Source organism: Lupinus angustifolius, chromosome LG06 (genome assembly GCF_001865875.1).
Source record: "Lupinus angustifolius cultivar Tanjil chromosome LG06, LupAngTanjil_v1.0, whole genome shotgun sequence".
Lineage (NCBI taxonomy): Eukaryota > Viridiplantae > Streptophyta > Magnoliopsida > Fabales > Fabaceae > Lupinus > Lupinus angustifolius.
The window spans coordinates 32623557-32642230 of record NC_032014.1 but is presented as its reverse complement, the minus strand read 5'-3'; the positions used below and the strand labels follow the sequence as shown (position 1 = coordinate 32642230).

General features: G+C 33.3%; 3 protein-coding genes across 3 annotated transcripts; 1 reads left to right on the top strand and 2 right to left on the bottom strand.

The window, feature by feature from the left end:
• Positions 879-4696, top strand: LOC109351358 (rho guanine nucleotide exchange factor 8-like). Its single transcript, XM_019592840.1, has 7 exons — positions 879-1131; positions 1519-1635; positions 1783-1937; positions 2232-2306; positions 2397-2672; positions 3091-3408; positions 3953-4696. The coding sequence occupies exons 1-7, from the start codon at positions 879-881 to the stop codon at positions 4412-4414; spliced, it is 1656 nt and encodes a 551-aa protein (XP_019448385.1). The 3' UTR covers positions 4415-4696.
• LOC109351359 (probable protein ABIL5) lies at positions 4960-7821 on the bottom strand. The gene is made up of 8 exons (XM_019592841.1): positions 7522-7821; positions 7332-7414; positions 6690-6837; positions 6336-6435; positions 6166-6202; positions 5411-5568; positions 5237-5301; positions 4960-5133 (listed from the first exon to the last, which is right to left on the bottom strand). Exons 1-8 carry the CDS (start codon positions 7588-7590, stop codon positions 5044-5046), a joined length of 750 nt encoding a protein of 249 aa, XP_019448386.1. The 5' UTR covers positions 7591-7821; the 3' UTR covers positions 4960-5043.
• Positions 10094-17314, bottom strand: LOC109351357 (protein tesmin/TSO1-like CXC 5). Its single transcript, XM_019592838.1, has 9 exons — positions 16621-17314; positions 15098-15205; positions 14335-14513; positions 13195-13553; positions 12626-12726; positions 12459-12553; positions 11726-12145; positions 10826-10996; positions 10094-10591 (listed from the first exon to the last, which is right to left on the bottom strand). Exons 1-9 carry the CDS (start codon positions 16845-16847, stop codon positions 10407-10409), a joined length of 1845 nt encoding a protein of 614 aa, XP_019448383.1. The 5' UTR covers positions 16848-17314; the 3' UTR covers positions 10094-10406.

Below are 18674 nucleotides of genomic sequence, written 5' to 3'. Positions count from 1 at the left end.
AATTATGACTATAGAGATCGTATCACTATAAACATTTTCGAAAATAATTTTAGTTTTTAAATTGAGTTAGGGTATGTTCTCCTGAGATGGTGGTATATTAGTATTTGATAGTTAACATAATTTTAACTACATTCACTTGATATTATTATGATACTTCATTTATAATTTGAGTTTCGTGTACTTGATCGTCGATAAGGAGTTGCTTGTAACTCCTTAGCTAACCATGCTCTATTCTAATTATAGTCCAGCTCATTATGTGGCTCTCCACCAATTAATCCAAATTCCATGTCAACTTAACAAAAGAAACCATAACTATTCAAAGACAATTGTCTAAACTATAGTCTATGCTATTTTCTGCATGCATGCATTCATTCATTCTTCTTTTTTTCTTCATTCTGTTTTTATATTTTTGGCATCAAAACAGAAGTTTCTAAACTCAAGCAAATAGATGGTAGAGAAATAGAGTGAGAAAATCTATTGCTATAGTTAGAGGTGTAATGCCAAGGTATTAGTCTCACACCCATTCATTCATAAAACTAACATAACAGATTAACTACCCTTCCTTTTCTTTCAACCATTTTTTCTTCAAACTTCCATAATATTAAGAAACAACATTAAACTATTCTTGTTCTCTTAGACATCTATTCTAACATTCTTAAAAATCTCATTTTGATTAAAGGAGTTCTCTTTTCTTGTCCTTATTTCTGTTCTTTCTCTCATTGATCACATAGTACTTTTATTTGTTAACAAATCAATAAGAAGGGACATAACAAACATTGCTTCAAGGCCTGGTTCAATATCAAGGGTTATATATATATTTTTTTTTCCTTTGTTTTTATGTAAAACAAAGGTGGTACTGAAAGAAGGTATAATCAACAATGGTTAGAGCTTTTAATCACCAAATAAGCATGCAGAAGTCTAGGTCCTTTCATTTCAGGAAAATGTTTGAGATACCAGGGAAACATATTCAAGGTTTATTTGATAGGGATCATGAAGAAGGTGGTGAACCTGATAAGATTTACTCAAAAAGCTTTGAGTCAAGACATACAAGTGATTCTACATCAGAAGTTCAGCAAATTGGATATTCTCTTACTAATGAAATTCCTAGAATTCCTCCTAAGCCACCATCTGGTATGTCTCTCTTTTAAGTATTTATTTGGATTACATACATAATAGCTTATTGTTTAATAGATTATAATTGAATCAATTGTACTTTTCAATATTTGTTAAAGCTCGATTTCTGGAGGTAGGCCAGGAAAAATCACAAGGAAAACAATTAGGAAAGATTTAGAAATCAATGTTACTCAATAAATATGATTTACGATAGAACAATATGATATCGTTCGATCTATGTACAAACATGCTCTAACTCAAGTCAAGATTGTGCACGGAATTTAAAATGGCGATTAAATAAATATGATTACCTGGAAAATGATGAGATAAGATCATGATTAGGAGCTAGCAGTATATCATTGATAAAATTGAGTTGCTTAAAATTCTTTTTCTGCTTTTATGAAGAAATGGACATGATGAAGGATAGGTTTGCCAAGCTACTTTTAGGAGAAGACATGTCAGGTGCAGGGAATGGTGTTTCTTCAGCATTAGCTTTGTCAAATGCCATAACAAACTTAGCTGGTATGTACTATTTTTCAGAACTAGTGTTACAAGGGGTTTAATTTATGAAACAATAAGTGATTTTGCAGCCATATTAAGTCAAATATAAGCATAAAATTTCATAGTGTGAGTAACTGAAATATATATATTATGTGTGATTCAATGCAGCATCTGTTTTTGGAGAACAATCAAAGTTGGAGCCAATGACTTCAGAAAGGAAGGCCAGGTGGAGAAAAGAAATTGAGTGGCTTCTATCTGTGACTGATCACATTGTTGAATTTGTTCCATCACAACAGTTAGGGAAGGATGGAACAACTATGGAGGTGTGTAGGCTCATTATGTCTGGACCACATCTTCTGTCCTACGATGTGTGTCACTCCATGTGCCATAAGTTACGATTAGTTGAGAAAAATGTATATAAGTTTAAAGTTTAATTATTAAGTATTTTTCTGATCAATCACAACCTATGACACGTGGAGTAACACATACTCTGGGACAGAAGATGTGCTCCTCATTATGTCTCTCTTCCATATTTATAGCATTTCCATGATATAAGATAAAGTTTCAAAATTTTGTTTCATTTTGATCATACAATATAATGTTTTGACTTTATATAGATCATGACTACTCGGCAACGAAGTGATCTTCTAATGAACATCCCTGCGTTGCGCAAGCTCGATGCAATGCTCATTGTAAGTAGCTAAATCTTTTCTGAATCATTGTTCAAATGGCTTCATTTCAGCAACTTTGGAGTTTGGACTAACTATGTAGCAATGGAACAGGACACATTGGATAACTTTAGAGACCAGAATGAGTTTTGGTATGTCTCTAAAAATGATGAGGGTTCTGAGGGTAACACCAACACTCAAAGGAAGAGTGACAAGTGGTGGTTGCCGATCGTTAAAGTTCCACCAGCAGGGCTATCAGATGTAGCTGGAAAATGGATACAGTTTCAAAAGGATTCTGTTAACCAAGTACTTAAAGCAGCAATGGCAATAAATGCTCAAGTACTATCAGAGATGGAAATCCCTGAAAACTACATTGAGTCACTCCCTAAGGTAACATCATTAGACAAACAAAACCTTAGTTAGCATTTGGCAAACATGTCAAAACAGGATGGACCAAAAGTTATAGTTTTAGTCTGCGCTTCACGAGTTATATACACACGATGGAACAAAAACTAAAAAGTAGAACCATTAGGATCCGTTTGCGAGTTTAACTTTGGAGGGGAAGTAAATGAAATGGAAGGTTTCAGAGCTGTTACAAGTGTATTTCATGACTCTGAAACCTTTCATTTCCATTCCTTCTTATCCAAAACTCATCTCGCAAACATACCCTTAATGGAACCAATCAAACTATTTTGTTTGGTTCCATCTGTCCTATTTGTGTGCCAAAATCTACCTGATTGGCTTATTTATTTCATCAGAACACAAAACTTATAACTTGGGTTAATCTTGTTTTTCATGTCTTTGACAGAATGGTAGAGAAAGCCTTGGTGAACTAATATATAAGAACATTACTGTGGAATACTTTGATCCTGGGCAGTTTCTTTTAACAATGGACTTGTCCACAGAGCATAAGGTGCTTGACCTCAAGAACAGGATTGAAGCTTCCATAATGATATGGAAAAGGAAGATGAACAAGGATTGTAAGTCTACTTGGGGTTCAGCAGTGAGCTTGGAGAAGAGGGAGCTCTTTGAGGAGAGAGCTGAGACAATATTGCTCATGATCAAACACCAGTTCCCAGGGCTTCCACAATCTTCACTTGACATCAGCAAAATCCAATTTAACAAGGTGAAAACAGTATTGCATTGCAACTACTTTTTCAATAAATCTTGTATAGACAACACCAACTAAGCCTTATCCCACTAGCTGAGGATGTAATAGATATTTAGCTGTCGACTACCTAACACAACCTTCACCAATTATCCGAACTTAGGACTAGCTATGTATAACATCAAGCACAAATGCGCATGTTTTAAATGATACAATAAGCATTTGAACCTTGAACTTCATAGTTGTTTGTAACATGGTAGAAAGGGCGGCCCAATGCATAAGGCTCCCACTTAGTGGGGTCTAGGGAGGGTAGATGTACGTAACTTTAGGTCCAGAAGCGGAGAAACTGTTTTCAGGATTTGAACCCATGATCTTATGATCACTAAACAACAACCTTACCGTTGTGCCAATTTAGTAATAACAATTTAGAAATACAATAAAGTCCTTTCAATAGATATTTTAAAGTTATGTTAAGATTTTGATCATTAAGCAACAACCTTACCGTTGCTCATGCACGATTATGTGACTAATGAAATTTGATGGCTTCCAAAAATGTGCACAGGATGTAGGACAAGCCATTCTAGAGAGTTATTCAAGAGTAATAGAAAGTCTGGCTTACACAGTTATGTCAAGGATTGAGGATGTCTTATATGCTGATACAATGACTAAGAATCCATCACTGACAGTATCTAGTAGGATGTCATCATTGGATTCCTTACCGGCGGCCGAGGAGAGTTCTCCAACCTCTTCAGGGGAAGAGAAGGATAACTCATGTTCTCCAGAAGCACCTCCCTCAATGACTCTCTCAGATTTCATGGGTTGGAGTGAAACAACAACAACAACAACCAAGGGAGGGGGTGATTTAAAGAAGACTAACTCTACAGGAGACATAGATGATCACTTGAAAGAAAAAGATGAAAAGAGTATAAATAAATCACCTAAGTTCTCAACACCAAAGAAAGCTTACTATTTGGAGAAGCTTGAGTACTTGAATGCTTTAAAAAGTCCCATAGCTAGACATTAATATCAGACAACAAAACACAGATTTGAACATAGTTACAATGCAGATGTAAACTCTTGAGTACTCTTCTTCCTTCCTTCGACGGAAAGGGAAGTTTGTATGTAAGTATTTGGTCTTAAATGTTTCATAGCGAAACCGGCATGTGCATTATGTCACCCAGTCTCAGACTCTTAGGTTGTGACATTGCTGCACTGGTTGTAAATTCTTCAATCCTTTACTTTTGAAAATAGTGTAAGTTGATACTTCTGTCCAAATATCATTGTTGAAATCTTCACTCCTTTCATTTAGTGTTTACTTTGATGTTGGTTGCACTTGGAAGTTGGAACTTAGTCTTCAAAGTTTTCAAGTTCTATATGAACTTTCATATATGCTAAACCTGAATCCTTATGTCATAAAACATGATGATCTTTCCTACCAAATTAAAAAACAACTACTTCCAAAGTGCTTCAAAATACAAATGTTAGCTGATAACATTTGGTTCTAGAATTATACAATTAACATTGAACTTACAGCCGAAGGTCCCGCTTTTCGGTTACGCGCCCATGAGTAACAGAATGTGAGAATACTTATAGTAGTTAAAACCACAATGAGTGCTTAAGATTAGTATATGAAGCAATAGTCTCTCCAATTTTTCATTTGGTTCTTTTCGTACGCCGAATGAGCCATAAGATGTCACTGCCTTGCAACAAGGATCTTCTATGGTGTGTAACCTTCTGTGTACCCTACAATTACAAACAAATTGAGCCATCCACAATAAGAAATCTATGAAATATGCAGTGTGTATCAAGAATATGAAACAGGTTGAGTAGAGAAGACAAAACTCACTTGGAAATAAAATGTGGGATTTGAAACTTTTGTTAAGACTGATAAACCATCCCTAACAGGTAACACTATAGTTTAGGGTGGAAAGAAAATTATGTTAGAGATGCAATACAAAAGAAAGTTAAGCAGAAGAAAATAACATAATATTTTTTGTATTAGAAGAACATAATATGCTACCTTTGGCTAAATTGTTATGCTGGTAAATTGTATCAGTGGTTGGCTTGAAATTCTTAGCTAGATGTGGCTTCAGGGTGTCAATAAGAAGTGGCAATTCCTCGTGTGTTTCCACTACAGTTTTATCTTCTATTTTTGAAGGAGATTCAGCTTCAGAACCTCTGCATTGGATAAAAAATAATATGCACCAAACTTATTTCTAGAATGTCTTTCATTTTCTTATTCAAAATGCCAATATTAAGCATGGTCTTTCAAAGTGTTACTGAGTTTATGAGTGAACCATTCGTTATGTCCCACACGGGCACAAGTACCACTTAACAATAACAACCAAGCCTTTATTTCACTAGTTGGGGTCGACTACATGGACCGAACATGCTACAATGTTCTATAAGAAATCATGTTCATTGACAAAACATTAAGCTCCAAGTCTTTCTTTTTCATTTCCCATACGATTTTTCTGAGTCTGTCTCTTCCTCTAGGAATTGGACTATCTTCCATTTGATCTACTCTCCTAATGGGGTTTCTATGGTCTTTTCCATACATGTCCAAACCACCTAAATCACAGTTTTACTATCTTTTCTACAATAGGAGCTACTCCAACTTTCTCTCTGATGCATTCATTTCTAAGTATATGTTGTCTAGTGCCCATCATTCAACGCAACATTCTCACTTCACATCTTCTATCTATTATCTTATGGTTATTATAAATTTTGGCTTTATTAGATTCATGAGGGTATTAAGGATAATGAATGAAGTACCTTAATTTTTGACTGCTTGATCTCTCAAGGATTGGTGCTGATCATGGAAAGCAATTGAAAAATCAAATAAACAAGTTAGATAAATAGAAAAAAGTGTAATAGTACAATGTAAATGATTGCAAAATTGTTGCCCCTAACAAAAGAATGAAGGGGAGACATGAAATAGTTACGTGATGATAAATATCTTGCATGGAATCTTGGAAATTTCTCTTTCCATCTCATTTTTGTGAGGGCTAGCTTATCAGCATATTGTTCACATGACAGAGATCTCTGTCAAAAAGCACAATCTTTAGTAACTTTACAATTTGGCTAAAGCTTTTTTTAATAAGGTATACATTCACTTCACATTTTTTATGGTAGCTAATAATTTCTTATATTGTTACAAAATATGTCACTATGTCACTAACAAGATACTTTTTAAATAAAGATAAACTAATCAACATAATGTAAGAATTTAGAATAAAGGTATGTTGTCACAGATCCTATCTCATAGGTTGTCTCGTGCCAATGAAAATGATACTAACTAGCTTTAGGCACTGGATTCGTGACTGAGCCTCAGAAAATGCATTTGTTTGAGAAATAAGGCCTTCAAGGTTGGCTGAGACATTTCCAAGATGATCAACCACAGTTACCAATGCCCTGCATATGTATTCTTTTGTGTTCTCCATAACTCTGCATCATGCACCAAATTCCATTCTCTGTCATGATTTAACATGTCTAGAAACCAAACAAAATAAACAGGATAGAATCTAGGAAAACAATGAGGGATTAAAAAACAACAATAATTTATTGTTAGTATTTCACATTATATTTTGTTTGGCCAAAAGAAAACAATTTATTTCACTTCTTGGTATTGGTATTGTTCATCTTCCTTGCAACTACAGGCACACCAGTGACCTTAATCTAATGTAAGAAATAGTGAAAAAGGTAGTGTGAGGTGAGAACTTTTGCCATTTGCTGTGATAGAAAGTTTAAAGTTCTGTTTATGGAATCCGTAGAGGCTAAATGTATGTAGACTTACCCTATAAGCAAAGAGACTGTTTCCATAATTTGAACGCAGACAAAAACTATTTGATCAATACTTATAAAGTATGTGTAAGTAAAGGTGTGCAGAAAATAATGTTCATGAAATTGGTACAAGAGTGTGATGAGATTAGAAGACTTACTCTTTCTTCTCTTGGCTTTTCAAAAATGTTGTTTCACAGTAATCTGCAGCATAGTGAAGCTGAGACCTTAATTCTCTTAACTCCTACAAACACCATGAACAAAAAGATGGAACCTTTTTTCTCTGAAAAAACAATAGAATAGAATCCTAGAATAGTAGAAAGAGTACAACAACAAAGTATGGATATGAACCTGAAGAGAGTTGAGAAATCTCATGCTTTCTGGTTTTTCAAGTGAAGAAGACTCCACAATTACCTCCATGAAACAAGAATTCTTGTGAAGAAAGGGTTAGAGTTAGATTCTACAAAAGGTTTCTTTTGTACACTGTTTTATGAATGAGACTTTTTGGATGTATATGCTTTGTTTATAAGAGAGTGATGAAGAGGTTTTATGTTATGCCATTTTTAACATGTTAGTACAAACAAAACTCAACAAAAGCTGATTCTATAGTCCATAGTCCATGCCATAGCACACAAGATATAGTGGAAGATGACAAATTACAGTTTAAGTCCTGTGACAGTCTTGTACTCTTTGGTTGAGGTAAATGGTTTCGTCACATTTTACATTAATTTTATAAGACATTCTTTATGACCCGTTCAGATGATGAATTTGGTATGCAGTATATAAGGTAAATGAGAGAATTATGTAACTGAATCTTTTTTGTAAAAAAAATGATGATAATGGCTGACATTGATAGTAATATTACAACCATTTAAACATCGATAGAATGAATCCAAATCATCTATACCAAAAATTAAGTTTTTGACGTCTCTGTATCAACCTAATAGGATTTTGCCTAGTAATAAATAACACATCTCATTTAATTTTTCATTATTTTTTATACTAATACATTTTGATATTTAGCAAAACATCATTGGTCTTGGTGCAGAGGATTTGGATTCACAGAATTTAATGGTGTGTGGCTTAGAACAATGCTGAGTGAGATTATCATTTGAAACTCTTCTGATTAAGACAGAATATAGTTGATATTACTCTTGTTGTGTCTCAATCTGTCTCCAAAATAATTATGAGATAAAAACAAAATTAATAATGTAGAGCTTGTTTGGTTTGGTTTTATATAAACAGCACATACACATGTGACACAAAAGCTCACTTCTAAAGGATATCACACATTGAAGAAAATGATTATTTTAACTATGTAACTAAGTTGATAATGAATATCATGTTAGAGAAATAAAACATGTAATACTTGGTAGGTAGAGAATGATACATATCAGAATATGAGTTTTTTTCTATATTGAACATATTTTGTAGATAGAGCAAAATATGTTACAAGTTAAAAATGATGACATTTTAATACTGAAATAAAAGAAAACATAATAGAAACTCTCTATCTAAAATTTGGATAATTGTAATCGTGGTTACATTGTGTTTACTATAATTGTAGAAAATTGTCAGAAAATACTACTAATATAATTGTAATTGTGATTGTGATGTTGTTGTAAGGACTTCTAAAAATACAATATCTTGGTTAAAATTGTAATTGAAGAGTATAATTTAAAACATAAGAAAATTTAGAATATATCCGAACAATATTAATATATATGATTGAAAGATTAAGTAGGAGATGTGGGCTAGAAGGAAAGAAAGGAAAAATTGTAATCATACTTGCTTCTCACTACATTGACCAATATCAACTGAAAATTAGCAATGCATATGGGGTGCTTGGAAATGCTATTCTTAGAATACATCCAAATAGCATACTTGCTTCTCACTTATTTTATACCATTAATAATGCTTCATGTAGAACCTTTTTCTTTAATTTAGGATTTAATTATGAGTATACATGTAGAAGAGAAATTTCGAATTGGTCCGTACAATAAACTTTTAATTGCAATAATTAAATCATTTAAATGTCAAATGTTCAAATCTTGATATTGCCAATTTAGAGTTAGAGAGAACTCAATGGTGTTAAGCTTGACCCCGGACCTCATAGTTAATTCAGTTGTCTAGAAAAGTTACTTAACATTACAAAGTGAATAATTTAAAGAGAATCTAATGACATCTATTGCTAAAACTTTTTTCCTTAGATTGTGCATCAACCAACAACCAATACAACGCACGAATTAATGAGAAGGGCATGATCAAGACAAGAAGTTATTACATAATTAGATGTTACTATATGTAAGCTGAGCCCATTTGCAAAAGACAATACACATTGTGTTCAAAAAAAATTTGAAACTAGTAACTGTATCTCTTTACCATTTGTGTAAGGAACTAATCCTTTCGGGTTGCATGACTATCCCTCCTAACAAGTGTTGTTTACATGAGTTGAACTTTTGACATCTTAGTCATCCTGAGGATCTAACATAACCTTATACCACTAGACCAATACATTGTTCATTAAGATTTTATTCAAGTGTTGTTTACATGAGTAGAATTTACTTGTTTGCTTATATAACAAGCACTCAATAGCTATTTGTTCTCTTCTCATTAATGGATAACACAATGTGTTCATAAAATGTTAAAAGGCCTAGCCAGATTTGTTAATAAGATTGTGATTTAGTAAAATGCTTAAACTTCAATGCTTCATAGACCACTGACAATAAAAACCATGGAACATTTCATGTATAGTTTCCTAAATGAAGAATGTAATTAATGAGTATATAAATAAAGTATACAAAAGATCAGCTAAATCAGTGAAGAAAATTGTGAGGAATTTCAAGTCATGCTGTAAAATTGCAATTCATAAGAATATATTAATTAACAAAACCAAAAGATAAAGGAAATAAGGAAAATTTCCTGACTAAAAAAGGAATAGATTTTATATAAATTATTACAAGCAATGAAGCTGTTGATGAAATTACAACTCAACAATTTGAAAGCTTCGCAATCCCAAACATTAATTTATATGGGTATATATAATTACCATAGAACAAGAAAATCCATACAAGAAAAATTGAGCCTAGATGGATTAATGGTGAAGCCAATATGCTTGAAAGCCCCTTCATCAGAGAAGGGAAGAAAATGAAGAACTACAATGTTTTTAAATTAAATTGAAGTTCTAGCATAGCTTAAAAACCTTCTATTTATGTTTTTTTTATATCTTATGATTCTTATCTCTGCACATCCTTCTTAGTTTTGAACTTCAGGTCATCAATCATAGATGGTGAAGTTGCGGCCACAGGTGGAACAATAGCTTTGTTATCACCATTATGAGTGAGTGTCTCCCCATTCACCACTATGAGTGGGTCCTTTTGACTCTCTAATTCACTTCTACCAAATGAAGAATTCTTCATTTCTGAAATTGAGATAAAATAGAAATTGTACATTTTTAATAATAAAGTAGGCACAAAATACATGAGACATTGTTTGATGGGAGCTGAACAGAGACTGGTAATACTGATAAGGAAAACAACTGGTGCTCCATATAGTAAAAAGAGACAGCAAATTTTTGGATGCAAAGAAAAGCAGAAAAATAAGACTCTAATTGTTTTAGCTTATTGACTTAATTTTCACTAAGCCTTAATATTACCAGGGATAATAGATGCTGAAGTTGCGGCCACATGTGGAACAGCTTTGTCAACACCATTGCATCCGGCTCGCTGCTGATGCACTGTCTCAGTACTGGCAATTCTAGTGCTATTGTTGATTGAGTCTTTTTGACTCTCTGATTCACTTATGGCAAATGAAGAACACTTTGTCTCTGAAATTGGGAATATAAATTATAAATTAGATAAAGCACAAAATAAATGTGATATAGCTATACAATAATACATTTTCCACCGGAAAAAGAACTTCCCAACAGAGAAATTTTAATAACATTTCGGACTATGGCAATCACAAATTCCAGAACCAATTGAAATGATATAGACAAGCAAGGCATGCCAGACAATGCATTAGCAATTTAACGTCTGCTGGCTATCTACACTTTCTTAAATGAGAAAATCATTTATTTTCTTTCAGTGTGAAACTATCTTTAGACCATGCTCCATACAGCTCATCCATCCATTTTAGCAGTTAATAAAAAAGATTAGAACATTGGCAATCAACACCCTAAACTTCCATCAAATAAAAAAGATCAGAACTACCATCACTTCAACTTTTAACTTATTAACTTTGGCAATTAAGACCCTAAACTTTCACGAAGTCTTAAACTCTTAATAGCTACCGTGTTTGTGGGAAATAGATAGTTTTGGTATATGTTGTTTAAGCTCAAATTCTTGATAAGGAATCAATGGCAATTGAAAATTCATGTGTGGGGATGGTAACAAAGACATAAACCAATAGAAAGAAAAAGAAGCATTTTAGATGTTGAAAGCTAAGGCAAATAAATGACAAAATGGAAAGTTGAGTCTTTTTGACAAAGCCCCAACATTCAACAATGCTAATATGAATGTTTCCATATGTAAACTAGAGGAAAAAATTAACTTGCCATTTATTTCTCCCATATTGATAACCCCATTGAGAAAATCTCTGAACTTTGTTAATACGGTTCTTTCTTGCTCAGCATAGACCAATGTCATTCCTTGACCATAGGGAAATTGCGAAGATGTGCTGCAGGCATGGGACATTGACCCAACAGGGGAAGCAGCTGTCATGGACATTGTATCTTGCTCATCGCACATCAAAGCTAACGTCCCAGGAGACATTGGCCTCCCTTTCGAGATATCAGTGCCATCTGAACTGGAATTATCTGGGCTGATTTTATCTGTTTTGTTTGCACTCAAACAATCATCAGCCGAAGTTTTTCCAACTTCACCATCCATTTGACTTGGTAACTGCTCTTGAGTGGAAGAAGTAAGGGAAGTTTCTATTTGATCTTCTGTATGCCTCTCCATTGAAATTTTATGATCTGATCATATTTACAACAAAACTGGTATGAGAAAATTAATCATTGTACATTAACAAGGCAGAAATCACTTTGCACATAATTATAAACATCAAGTGAAGATTGGACTATTTATAATGCACACTCATTAAATGGAATTACTCAAATTTTGGGCCTGTTTGGGAAAACAAGAAAAGCAGAAAAGTTAGGGAAACAGAGAAAAAACTTTCTAGGTTAATACCAGTACATTCATAAAAGGAAAAGAATAAAAAAACATAATGAATCTTCAGAAACCAAAAACACAATTTATGATTGGCGATTTATGCTGTCGGTGTACCTGTAACCAGCTTTGCAGCTTGCCCAGATACTAGCACCAGAGCTGAGCAAAGCTCCTTCAGGTGCTGTTGTTGTATGATGTCTGCTAAAGGAGATCTTCAACAATAATCAAGTCAGTAACAAAATGTAATGAACTTTATTTCATTTCATGTATATAACAAACATTACCTGTACATAAATTTTGAAGGACCTAACATTGCGGTTCCAACATGAGCTCTTTGGATAGAAGACAAGGATGAGCTAGGTACTGGACCCCTGACATGGTTTACCTAGTGAAAATAAAAAAATGGATCATGATGATAGTCAGAAAGTGTATAAGCCAAGCCGTGAAAATGCTCATGCTATCATTTAATATAAAGTAGAAAACTGCAGCTACCAATGTGAACGACCTAGTTTACAGTGGAGCTACTAGACTAGTTATTAAGTCATGATGGTATTAAATATTAAAACAGAAATTCAGCCTCAGACTTAATTTGTCAATCTGTTGCCAATATAAAATTACAAAGTTGATACATAGGACCAAACCATAGAGAGCTAATTTAAATTCAGTAAACACTTAATTCAAAGTCAAATGAACTTTTTAACAAAGCATAATAATGCCAACTCCTAACAGGAAACTTGTTACGTGACTATGAATTAATTGCTATGTTAACTGGGATAACTGTTCTTCATTTTTCTGATTCCAGTAATTACCCAGCTCTAAATAAATCATGCTATGGCTTATGAGCAAGTTTTACCTGTTGTCCCAACTGGCTAATGGATGGATCCTTGGTTGTTGGTCCAACGAAGGGTCCCTGACGTCTTCTTTTCTTGACGGATCCTGGAGGCGATGAATAACCAGAAGGACCAATAGCTTCTGTTATGGCAGCAGCATTTGCTGACTGCTGAATATATGCCATGTTTTTATTTTGATCACCATGAAACAAAGCCTGTCTCTCTTCACTTCCTTCGAAATTCTTGCAGTCAATGCATTTACAATTTTCAGAACAAAGAACGTTGGCTTGGAAGCATTCACAGTACTTCTTGAGGCACCCAGATTTTTTGCAATGGCAACCCTTATTATGCTTTCCTAATATTAAAACTTCCCCAGCCTCCTACATTTATTTACAAATTCAGGAAGTCAACAATAGAAGGCCAGACATTTTTGCAGGGAATATTACCAAATCCAGAAACTTCTGCTTCTCATTAATATAGAGCACATACAATTTTACAAATGTGCTTCCCAGATATTCTAATAACAATCTCCTGTCCTTCCAGGATTTTATACCATGCAAGGAACAACTACTTAGGAAAACATTTATTATTGCATAGGCAAGAGATTACTTATCTGAGTTGCTTCTAATTAAAATTTAGCATTTATACTAGCTATCTATCCTTAAGTTGATAAATAAAAGCACATGTAAGACTCTAAAAAAAAAAGTTGGTTGCATCAACAAGAAAATTATTTTAGAAGTTAGAACATTCACAAAAGGAATAGTGATCAAATTTCAAAAAGAACAACCTTGTTTCTAGAAGAAGAAAAATCAGTTGTAAGAAAAACGGCCTAAATGCGTGAGTATTGAATGAAGCACTTAACTGAATAGGCAGTTCTTAATTGTGGAGACAAAATCATATGGAAAAAAGTGGCCACCAATTAATACTGAAAACATCACTTTACTTATGCATGAAGTCCCACAATTAACTGAGAAAAAATAATAGGACCAAATCTTGCATCATCGGCACAGAACTTACAATGAAACAAACTTGATATGCCCCAACAGATAAACAAACTAAAACTACTTTTAATCAATATAGGCATTATGTCTTAAACCATTCTCATCACCGACAAAATAAAAGACGATATATAACAACCTGTCACAAATTTTTTGATCTACATACCCTTGTATCATGTATCCCATGAGGGCTGCTCGCAACTTTTGGCCTAAATGCATTTGGATTGCGCTCTAAAGTAGCTTCAACAGCTTCTCGTCTAGCAGCTTCATTTTCAACATTGTTAAAACAATTTATGCAGTTGCAACCATCACAATATATTCCAGATGCAAAACATTCACAATATCTGCTCAAGATATTTTGGAAGTTAGCTTCATATAGCAGCAAATAAGTTGGAGACAATGACCTTTGCTTAAGGAAAACTATAACCCAGAGTAAAATATTTTCAAAGGATTCCCATTTAAATCTGGTTCGGAGAAAAATAAATTTTTGCACTCCCCTAATTTAGATAAAACTGAGCAAACTTTGGTCATAGGAACCAATGACTATCTTAAAACTGCTCACTAAAAATATAATAAGGAGAATGGTGATGGAGCCAGAATGAAAAGACTTTCTAATTTGTTTCCTGGTCAATAGAGTTATCTCATCTTCCAAACTATTTCCATTTTCCTTACAATTTCAGAAGCATTTGTACCCGAAAGTTAATCCCTTAAAAATGGAAGTCATCCCTAAAACATGTTAGTAGTATATTATGAAGAGCAATAAGACCATATAGTATGAAATCAAAGAAGGCTACTGGGGAAACAGTTTTACATTTCATGGTTGCAAATGTGAGAACAAATGTGCACACACATATGTGCTAAACTAATACATCTACAACACTTGTTCATGGAAACATGCACATGCAGAGAGTGAGAGATTTTTGCTTACAGCTTTAAGCATTTAGAGTGTTTACAATTGCACTGCTTTTTTTTCTTAGGAGTAATGTCTTTCACTTCGAAGTTAGGTCTCGATCTTGATTTTGGAGAATCTGGTTTCCTGGAAAAGAAAAAGAAAGTTGTTAGCTGAAGACCATAATGTAGCTTGAGCTTCTGCACGAAGACAATTGCAAGATGCCATACAGTCAAAGTGGATTTTTTTGTATGGTTAATTTGTGTGCAGATCCATAAACTCAAGTTTGTCAAAACATAAACATACTCAATATCACTTTACAAAGTTATAGTGTATCATTAATTATCAATAAAAAATATAAAGAATTGTCCTATCAGCAGTGACTTATGAAATGTCTGCTTTACTTCAAGCAGTGACTTATGAAATTCTATAAGCATTAGAATTGTTAAAAAATATAAAGAATACAGTGATGATCATTCAGATCATATGACAAAATTTTGTGTAAAAAAGCCAGACATAGCTTGATGTACAAGAAAGGGAAAATGTTAGTGATGTGAGCGTAGTATAAAGTATAAACTAGTAACAAAAAAGGGAAGTCTGATCTTGCAATTATATAACGGTACAACATAGAGTGAAGTAAACAGTATGCATAATAATCCTTGCTCCAAAAAGTAAATACGGTTAAAATAGCAATTTAATTGACAAATAGTTTAGTTTCAAAAGTAAATACAATTTAAAAGCTACTAAGTTAATCAGAATGCAAGAGCAAATTAAGAATCCTCACCCTACAATACATGAACATATCCCAACCACTGAAAGCTCAACCCAGAATGGAAATTACCATAAACAATCTTTTTACTTGTCTTTGCAAGAAAACTTTCAATAGTAAAGTTTCTAACTAATGTAAGCCTCGAAAAAATCATTTTAGAACTCCCGCATCTTTATCCCACATGAAGGCAATATTACAGCAGACTGAATAAGCCAATAACAAACATGTTCATCAGAGTGGAAGCCAAAAGGAAACAGAAATAATGATGTGCATGGAAAAATCATTAATTGCAAACCAATGCATCTTTTGTCCAAGACCTTGGACCTCAACTAACTTGAGTTGATTCAGGAAAAACCATTTAAAAGAGCAAATATTCTCAGAGCCTATGTTTTCCATTCACAAAGACTCAAACCCAAGACCTTGTTTAAAAGGGAACCGAGCTCCTTGTCACTCATACCAAAGCATTGGTTGCAAATCAATACATTGCACATGCACTCTAATATCACACATAAAAAAATCAAATCTTCCACACAAAACCATGATTATTATTTATTAGGATAAAGCCATATATATTAACAAAAATAATTAAAAGCAAGAAAAGGAAAAGGGGAACTTCACACGAACTTCCAACAATCTAAAAAGTCTAACTTTTGCATAGAAAATGAAGTATCTCCAATTCTCCATTCAGTACACGATCATGACAATCACTTCATAAATTAAAAATTCAAATCTACAAGCACGCAATAAATCATTTCAATTGAATAACTACAGTCACAAATTTTCAACAACTCACCCAACCCTCACAGAAGGATGAGGTAGCGGCCGCAGCACTGGCATCACATCCACCGGTTGCAGCATCAAAGACTGCAGCTGCGGTTGCGATTGGGAGGCTGTGAAATCAAGCTGCCTTGCCAGCTTCTTGGCCGGAACATCCAACGGCGTCGTTGCTGCCTCTGAAGCAACAACTTCAGATGGAATCACATTATTTGAAGTGCAATCACCCTCCTCACTCTCTTCCATCAGAGACAAAATTCAAAAATGGCAAATTGGAAGAACCGAATTTGAAAAACAAAAAATCCAACTTTCTCTTTCTCCTTTAAAACAATTCACTTCAAATTCGATGTGAATTCCAAGTCCCGCTTTCTCCTTCAAATTTATTTGAAGAATCCACTTCACACACGATTTTGATTATTCACGGGGAAAAAACAACCGCAACAATTTCACCAAAAAAAACCCCCTCAAACTCATTGAATCTCTTCTCCAAAACCCTAAAATGCAAACACAACACAGATATTATGATTTGCGAAGCTCAGAATACAAACACCGAGTTCAGAGAACATTCCACAGAATTCGAAGGTTCTAGAAACTTCTATCATAACACGGTGAAAATAGAGAATGAGAATGCAACAAGAAGGTCCTAGAAAAATAGAAGAAAAAAAAGAAGAAAGTGCGATTTGAGGAAGAAGAAGAAGAGTGAGACATTCACTCCCTCTTTATTCTAAGTTTTTTTGAAAATTCAATTCTGTGTGAATATTCAACGGTTGGATTTCGATGTTCTTCGATTGGATGGTAAGTGGTTAGAGAATCGATCGGACGGTCCTAATTCATTGAAGGGTTCACTGTTTTTCGGTTTGGGCAGTAGGATTGAAAGTGTAATTTGTCTAAGCACTTCTGTCTCAAAAAATGTATCACTTTGTCTGATTAATTAAAAAATATTTTATTATTAAATTTTAAACTTAAATATATATTTTTCAATCCATAAAATGAAGTATCATATAGAATAATACATTTAAGGTGTTTGAGGTTGAGTGTGTGATTAGTTGGGACTTGGGTGAACTTAGGCTATTTGAGACTGTTTTTCAGTTTGGGCCGTACGATTGAAAGTGTAATTTGTTTGAGCATTTCTGTCTCAAAAATATATTTTATTATTAAATTTTAAACTTAAATATATGTTCTTTAACCCATCAAATGAAGTATCGCACACAGTGTTTGAGGTTGAGTGTGTGATTAGTTGGGACTTGGTTGAATAGTGCTTAATTTGAATTCAGTTTGATAGTTTGTTAATAAGGGGCAAATTGATTAGTACAATATCAAATTGGGTGGTTACAAAAAGTATACAAAAATTAAAATGTAATATTTATGTATTATCAATATAAAGATTTACACATAATGGATATATTATTAACTATTTATTTATATATTTTTTGAAATATTAATGATAATTAGTTACGAATGGTAGATTATATAGTGACAATATATAAAACTCATATAATATCGATACATAGATCTTTTATCAAAGAATGATTGTATGCACATGGACCACTTGAGTGATATTTAGTCATCCGACAATAATTATGGTCTTAAGTTAAGATTTTATTAAAAGAGTTTTTTATATATTGAAACTAAATAGTAGATACTAGAAACAAAATTGAGAAATGTTATAAAATTGCTACTCAACCTTCTAATATCTGAATGATATAACTCATAAGTTAAAATATTTAGACTAATTTTCTAAACATCATTTCTATCTAACATTATTAGTATGCTAATGAGAAGATCAATACCTTAAGGTTTGTTTGTAGGAGAAGGGAATGTATGACCTTGGAAAGTGACATCCTCTTTGAAAGTTGGGTGAGAGAGAAGAATATATATAGAGAATAAAGTATTTCATGTAGCCACTAAAATCATGATATGTGTTCTATTTAAACATATTCTACAAAAATATTTCTAAAAATTAAAAAAATATTATACATGTCATAATTTTAGTCAATATATAAAAGATAACTTATCTAGATAGAATATTTTATTCATATATATATATATAACAGCCAACATTGGTAAAAAGTT